Raw genomic sequence first — 8,679 nt, forward strand, 5'->3', positions numbered from 1 at the left:
CACACTTGGAACGTGCCAAGCAAACGCTTTTAATCAATCTTATAAAAACCCTCGTTTCTTACAAGACTTGAACCCAAATCTCACTCTCCTATCTATCTAACACAACACCCTGTGTAGATCTAAAAGAGTATACCACACACACACTCACCTTCAAGGCTTTATGTATTTGCTTGAAGGTTTACAAAAACTCACAAACTTTATCGCACGAGTGCTAGCTCTTTTTGCGGCTAGCCCTCGCCTACTTATAACCCCACAGACGATCTCTTACCTAGATCTTTGTGTATCCTAACTAAAAGGAAATATTCCTTATCCCTAAGAAAATATCTTCCCTTATCTCTTCTTATCAAATATACTCTCAATATCTTTGAGTATATCTTGATCTCTCCTTCCTTCCTTCTCCCGCACCTTGTCACCGCGTTCCACAATCTTTCTCCACATCAGCACGTCATGCCACATCATCATATCAGACCTCTGAGACATTTCACAACTTCCTGTTACCCTCAGAGCTCTGTTGCACTTTCAATCTCCCCCTTTTTGACTGAAATTGTCAAACAAGCATCCAATGTATTTAGCATGTCAAAGAAAACAAACAACCCACAACAACCACAAGCAAATACAACTGCACCAACAGTGCATCGCATTTCTTAAAAGCAACAGATGGGTAAATATGTCAACACAGAAGCATTAAGACCAAACAAATAATCGAACGTGTCCAAAACAAGTCTTAAAATTAACCAACAAGTCTGAAAGATAAAAACTGCAAGGGGGAAACAATACAAATTTAAAAACTTAATCAAAAACAGCTAAAACAGCTCCCCCACGGCTAAAACTTCCCCTCAAGCATCTGAATCAGACTCATCTCCCCCTGCTTGTTTGGCACANAAAAAAACTTTACAAGTGCAAATCTCTCTTAATTTATCACCTTTCGGAGGGGGCTATATTTGATCTCTTTCTCCTCCTGTGAACCCATCGATGTCCCAACCGCCAAACTTAACAATGGCATGCCTAGTTACCAAGTTCAACTTACCAATATCTTATAAATCTCTGTTGCTCTCATCTTCACATACATTCATTCGTTTTTTTCTATCTTTTTATATATCTTCTCTCTTTCATTTTCATATAACTTCGTTTCTCTTTCTTTTTCTCCATCTTGTTCAGCTCAAAGTTTTCGATTTTATTTCTACAAGAAGATAGGTTAGTTAAAATCACACTTTCCTCAGGATCTTTATCTTTGGTAATTTTGGTTTCTATGTACTTGTTTATGCAAATTTTTGTTCATGGGTTGTTCCCAAACTTTATATCCTCTCTCTCTATCATCTTTTCAAAGGTTCTAAACTTCTAATAATATAATTTTCACGAAATCAATTAATTAAAATTAATTTTTGTCCAGAAAAAAAAAAGAAAGCCAATAAATTTTTGTACAAAAAGAAACGCCAATTAATTAAAATGAAATATCTCATATTTGGATTGGCCATGACATAATCCTATCCGACTATCCAAGATTGAAGAAAGCTTATGCAGAAATCGATAAAGACCCTCCTGTGCCGACATATATAATTGATATACGTCACTTCTTGATGTCCGGGACGAAGGTATCTTCTTCTCCTTTTTTTTTAACTTGTTGATTTTGTAACATCTAACAAGTTACCTTTTAAACCTAATGCATGCAGCTTGCCAGACTTGCGGAAATCTTTGGGTTAGGTAATCCAGAACAGGAGAAAGATCCTTGCCTCGTGAATATTAGGGCTATCAAGCTCTGTTTAGAGGCCACGTCAATATATGTGAGTTCTTATCTAAGCACATTACTTATATAACTTCTTCTATAAGCGTATATATAGGAAGGAAAGAGTTCCAAAAATCTCTGTTTGTTTGCAGGAGGAGGATGATGAGTTGAAAAACTATAAGGATGGTCACTTCCATCCCGTTGTTTCTCTTTTGAGAGAATTTACTAATCGGTAATTAGAACTTCTTTGTTTATATGCTCGGTTTGAAGCAATTCGCTAGAACAAATCAGAATTTTACTAGGCTTTTTTTTTTTTAAGCTAATGTCACGACCTGGTTAAAAAAAAAAAGAAGAAGCTAATGTCACGTTTGTATTAGCATGTGATTTCGGTATTTGATGAAGATTAGAAGATAGGATTTTACTTTCTCGCTTATCTTTTGTGATGAATGACAAGTTCCTTACATGTAGGGAGGAAAAAGTGGCGGCTACCAATGCTGCAGATTGAGCTGTTTGTTTCCATTACAAGCTTTCATGCCATTCATTGTGCAACAAGTTCTGAAGTTTTTCACCATTGCAAATGAGCAGCTGGAATGTGGTTGCTGCAACTAGGGAGTTACTAGCTACTTTCCCCGTATCCTCCTCGCTCTATGATGAAACCAGTACTAGTTGTCTGTTTTTGTGTGTGTCCAAATACTTGACTGAGTCAAAGATCTTCTTTCCTCCTTTTGGGATTTATATTACTGTTTCAATCTTATTATCAAACAACAACAACTTGTTTGTGTTTGATCCCTTTTCTAATAAAGATAGACTAAACTACACATCAAGTGAAGTTTAAAATCACGTAACAGAAAACAAACATTGATAAATGATGCATCAACTAATAAAATCCAGTTCAAACTTGTTAATAAGAAGCCAATTAATTAAGCCGAGCTCCAACCACCAAAGCGACGTGAGCTCGTGTGTCTCAAGTAATGAACCTTTACCCATCAGGGTTGGTAAAAAAAGCTTCTTCAGCTAACCAAAAGGGACACCACGAAAGAGGGAGTAGAGACAACTCGACATTTCAAATCTCTAACATTGGCTTGGCTTCGTACAAAACAGAGACTCAGCATCTCGTGGTCCGCTACTGCCGAGACTCACGGCAGCAAGATGTTATTGTTAAGGTATAGAGAACACAAACACACAAAAATCACACTTGGAACGTGCCAAGCAAACGCTTTTAATCAATCTTATAAAAACCCTCGTTTCTTACAAGACTTGAACCCAAATCTCACTCTCCTATCTATCTAACACAACACCCTGTGTAGATCTAAAAGAGTATACCACACACACACTCACCTTCAAGGCTTTATGTATTTGCTTGAAGGTTTACAAAAACTCACAAACTTTATCGCACGAGTGCTAGCTCTTTTTGCGGCTAGCCCTCGCCTACTTATAACCCCACAGACGATCTCTTACCTAGATCTTTGTGTATCCTAACTAAAAGGAAATATTCCTTATCCCTAAGAAAATATCTTCCCTTATCTCTTCTTATCAAATATACTCTCAATATCTTTGAGTATATCTTGATCTCTCCTTCCTTCCTTCTCCCGCACCTTGTCACCGCGTTCCACAATCTTTCTCCACATCAGCACGTCATGCCACATCATCATATCAGACCTCTGAGACATTTCACAACTTCCTGTTACCCTCAGAGCTCTGTTGCACTTTCAATCTCCCCCTTTTTGACTGAAATTGTCAAACAAGCATCCAATGTATTTAGCATGTCAAAGAAAACAAACAACCCACAACAACCACAAGCAAATACAACTGCACCAACAGTGCATCGCATTTCTTAAAAGCAACAGATGGGTAAATATGTCAACACAGAAGCATTAAGACCAAACAAATAATCGAACGTGTCCAAAACAAGTCTTAAAATTAACCAACAAGTCTGAAAGATAAAAACTGCAAGGGGGAAACAATACAAATTTAAAAACTTAATCAAAAACAGCTAAAACAGCTCCCCCACGGCTAAAACTTCCCCTCAAGCATCTGAATCAGACTCATCTCCCCCTGCTTGTTTGGCACAGATTAGTCAAAAATACCAAGGAACAAATAAAGCAAACAGTACAAACTGAAAAGTGATTACTTACCAGCGTCCAAGGCATCTTGCAGAATTTGGATGGCCAACCGGATGGCTTTGCGCTCTACAGACGTACCACTGCGAAGAACTGACTTAGCAGGCTGTGAAACAGTCTTTCTACCCTTTGTCTTCTTCGTGTCTGGTTGCTGACGACGCAGAAAAAGCAGACCAGCTCTATCAATGAACTCCCTAGCCTTATCATGGACATCAAGAGAGTAGCAGACTTCTGGGGCAAGTGTTCGAGAGGCAAAGAACCCATACCTTCGAGCAGCTTCGGAGGACGAGAACCGCTTGGAGTCAAACTCCTTTGAAGGAGTACTCCGAGAAGTGGAAACACCTTTGTCCTTGCCGAGAGAGGGATGCTTGGAGTCACGACTATTAACATCAGTAGTCGATTGTCGCTTGCGTAGACGGGACGAGATTCCTTGATTCGACAGAGCAGGAACAGGAACATCACCGGTAAGATCTACCACTGGATACCGAGGCGACACTTCTCTAGGCGGAGAAGAGGAAGAGTCACACGTCTCGTGGTTCCCCTCGAAGTAGGAAGGCAAAGGAACTGGATCCACCGGAGCAGGAATTACTGAGGTGGACTCGTCACGGGGCTGATAGATCACCATTGCTGTCCAGGGATCGATCGGAGCATGAGGAGTTGGTGGAGGCAATGAAGACGGTGGAGTGTGGAGCTCTTCATCGGAACTGGAATCATAGTGGAAACCACTAAAGATGGACTTCATGATGATCAGAGGATCGATCGTCAAGAGAGAAAAAGAAAATAGGAGTTTAATCGACACAGGATTGAAATCGCAGAGGTGATGAGAAAGGAACCAAAACCCTAGCTGCTCCTTTTTATACACACCCGTAAGTCTCAATGGGCTGAACGATCTCGGCCCAAAAATTAAACAACAACCCTGAAATCACTCAATTAAACATCAGTGTACACCATATCTATTTCCTTTTTCGACTACATTCATCTATCAATTCATTCAATCACAATTAATGACAATACATGAATAAACTGCATTCATCCTTTTCACGAAATTTTAACACATTCATGAACCAAAAACACAGATAAGCACATCCACTAATGATGAACCTAAGGGACCCAGATCGAGAATTAAACACACATGAGTAAATCCCTTTTTTTATTAATTTTTTTTTTCAATTTGTTTTTATAAACAAAAAAAAAAATCAGAACATTAATCATACCTTTGTCGTGTCAACCACTTGTTCAGAACCATCATTAGGAACTATCACAACCTCTTGAATTGTCGAAGATCAGTGAACTGTTGCATGTGGATAGTCTTTCACACTGGCATGCCTTTAGTCTTCAGTCCATCCTAACATGTNGAGGCCACGTCAATATATGTGAGTTCTTATCTAAGCACATTACTTATATAACTTCTTCTATAAGCGTATATATAGGAAGGAAAGAGTTCCAAAAATCTCTGTTTGTTTGCAGGAGGAGGATGATGAGTTGAAAAACTATAAGGATGGTCACTTCCATCCCGTTGTTTCTCTTTTGAGAGAATTTACTAATCGGTAATTAGAACTTCTTTGTTTATATGCTCGGTTTGAAGCAATTCGCTAGAACAAATCAGAATTTTACTAGGCTTTTTTTTTTTTAAGCTAATGTCACGACCTGGTTAAAAAAAAAAAGAAGAAGCTAATGTCACGTTTGTATTAGCATGTGATTTCGGTATTTGATGAAGATTAGAAGATAGGATTTTACTTTCTCGCTTATCTTTTGTGATGAATGACAAGTTCCTTACATGTAGGGAGGAAAAAGTGGCGGCTACCAATGCTGCAGATTGAGCTGTTTGTTTCCATTACAAGCTTTCATGCCATTCATTGTGCAACAAGTTCTGAAGTTTTTCACCATTGCAAATGAGCAGCTGGAATGTGGTTGCTGCAACTAGGGAGTTACTAGCTACTTTCCCCGTATCCTCCTCGCTCTATGATGAAACCAGTACTAGTTGTCTGTTTTTGTGTGTGTCCAAATACTTGACTGAGTCAAAGATCTTCTTTCCTCCTTTTGGGATTTATATTACTGTTTCAATCTTATTATCAAACAACAACAACTTGTTTGTGTTTGATCCCTTTTCTAATAAAGATAGACTAAACTACACATCAAGTGAAGTTTAAAATCACGTAACAGAAAACAAACATTGATAAATGATGCATCAACTAATAAAATCCAGTTCAAACTTGTTAATAAGAAGCCAATTAATTAAGCCGAGCTCCAACCACCAAAGCGACGTGAGCTCGTGTGTCTCAAGTAATGAACCTTTACCCATCAGGGTTGGTAAAAAAAGCTTCTTCAGCTAACCAAAAGGGACACCACGAAAGAGGGAGTAGAGACAACTCGACATTTCAAATCTCTAACATTGGCTTGGCTTCGTACAAAACAGAGACTCAGCATCTCGTGGTCCGCTACTGCCGAGACTCACGGCAGCAAGATGTTATTGTTAAGGTATAGAGAACACAAACACACAAAAATCACACTTGGAACGTGCCAAGCAAACGCTTTTAATCAATCTTATAAAAACCCTCGTTTCTTACAAGACTTGAACCCAAATCTCACTCTCCTATCTATCTAACACAACACCCTGTGTAGATCTAAAAGAGTATACCACACACACACTCACCTTCAAGGCTTTATGTATTTGCTTGAAGGTTTACAAAAACTCACAAACTTTATCGCACGAGTGCTAGCTCTTTTTGCGGCTAGCCCTCGCCTACTTATAACCCCACAGACGATCTCTTACCTAGATCTTTGTGTATCCTAACTAAAAGGAAATATTCCTTATCCCTAAGAAAATATCTTCCCTTATCTCTTCTTATCAAATATACTCTCAATATCTTTGAGTATATCTTGATCTCTCCTTCCTTCCTTCTCCCGCACCTTGTCACCGCGTTCCACAATCTTTCTCCACATCAGCACGTCATGCCACATCATCATATCAGACCTCTGAGACATTTCACAACTTCCTGTTACCCTCAGAGCTCTGTTGCACTTTCAATCTCCCCCTTTTTGACTGAAATTGTCAAACAAGCATCCAATGTATTTAGCATGTCAAAGAAAACAAACAACCCACAACAACCACAAGCAAATACAACTGCACCAACAGTGCATCGCATTTCTTAAAAGCAACAGATGGGTAAATATGTCAACACAGAAGCATTAAGACCAAACAAATAATCGAACGTGTCCAAAACAAGTCTTAAAATTAACCAACAAGTCTGAAAGATAAAAACTGCAAGGGGGAAACAATACAAATTTAAAAACTTAATCAAAAACAGCTAAAACAGCTCCCCCACGGCTAAAACTTCCCCTCAAGCATCTGAATCAGACTCATCTCCCCCTGCTTGTTTGGCACAGATTAGTCAAAAATACCAAGGAACAAATAAAGCAAACAGTACAAACTGAAAAGTGATTACTTACCAGCGTCCAAGGCATCTTGCAGAATTTGGATGGCCAACCGGATGGCTTTGCGCTCTACAGACGTACCACTGCGAAGAACTGACTTAGCAGGCTGTGAAACAGTCTTTCTACCCTTTGTCTTCTTCGTGTCTGGTTGCTGACGACGCAGAAAAAGCAGACCAGCTCTATCAATGAACTCCCTAGCCTTATCATGGACATCAAGAGAGTAGCAGACTTCTGGGGCAAGTGTTCGAGAGGCAAAGAACCCATACCTTCGAGCAGCTTCGGAGGACGAGAACCGCTTGGAGTCAAACTCCTTTGAAGGAGTACTCCGAGAAGTGGAAACACCTTTGTCCTTGCCGAGAGAGGGATGCTTGGAGTCACGACTATTAACATCAGTAGTCGATTGTCGCTTGCGTAGACGGGACGAGATTCCTTGATTCGACAGAGCAGGAACAGGAACATCACCGGTAAGATCTACCACTGGATACCGAGGCGACACTTCTCTAGGCGGAGAAGAGGAAGAGTCACACGTCTCGTGGTTCCCCTCGAAGTAGGAAGGCAAAGGAACTGGATCCACCGGAGCAGGAATTACTGAGGTGGACTCGTCACGGGGCTGATAGATCACCATTGCTGTCCAGGGATCGATCGGAGCATGAGGAGTTGGTGGAGGCAATGAAGACGGTGGAGTGTGGAGCTCTTCATCGGAACTGGAATCATAGTGGAAACCACTAAAGATGGACTTCATGATGATCAGAGGATCGATCGTCAAGAGAGAAAAAGAAAATAGGAGTTTAATCGACACAGGATTGAAATCGCAGAGGTGATGAGAAAGGAACCAAAACCCTAGCTGCTCCTTTTTATACACACCCGTAAGTCTCAATGGGCTGAACGATCTCGGCCCAAAAATTAAACAACAACCCTGAAATCACTCAATTAAACATCAGTGTACACCATATCTATTTCCTTTTTCGACTACATTCATCTATCAATTCATTCAATCACAATTAATGACAATACATGAATAAACTGCATTCATCCTTTTCACGAAATTTTAACACATTCATGAACCAAAAACACAGATAAGCACATCCACTAATGATGAACCTAAGGGACCCAGATCGAGAATTAAACACACATGAGTAAATCCCTTTTTTTATTAATTTTTTTTTTCAATTTGTTTTTATAAACAAAAAAAAAAATCAGAACATTAATCATACCTTTGTCGTGTCAACCACTTGTTCAGAACCATCATTAGGAACTATCACAACCTCTTGAATTGTCGAAGATCAGTGAACTGTTGCATGTGGATAGTCTTTCACACTGGCATGCCTTTAGTCTTCAGTCCATCCTAACATGTTAAGGCAGCTGGAGATCATCTCTTTGAAGAGCACAACTTTTTTTTTT

The 8,679-nt window shown here is 39.6% G+C and overlaps 1 protein-coding gene across 1 annotated transcript in view; it reads left to right on the top strand.

Annotated features, from left to right (window-relative positions):
• The window catches only part of LOC104743975 (zinc finger MYM-type protein 1-like), a 6,215-nt gene extending 3,987 nt beyond the window's left edge, over positions 1 to 2,228 (top strand). The window contains exons 3-5 of the mRNA XM_010465003.1: positions 1,671 to 1,781; positions 1,876 to 1,955; positions 2,192 to 2,228. Of these exons, the coding sequence (XP_010463305.1) occupies positions 1,671 to 1,781; positions 1,876 to 1,955; positions 2,192 to 2,228 (228 nt within the window). The remainder of the gene's footprint in view (positions 1 to 1,670; positions 1,782 to 1,875; positions 1,956 to 2,191) is intronic.

The sequence above is a fragment of the Camelina sativa genome, chromosome 14, assembly GCF_000633955.1.
Source record: "Camelina sativa cultivar DH55 chromosome 14, Cs, whole genome shotgun sequence".
Lineage (NCBI taxonomy): Eukaryota > Viridiplantae > Streptophyta > Magnoliopsida > Brassicales > Brassicaceae > Camelina > Camelina sativa.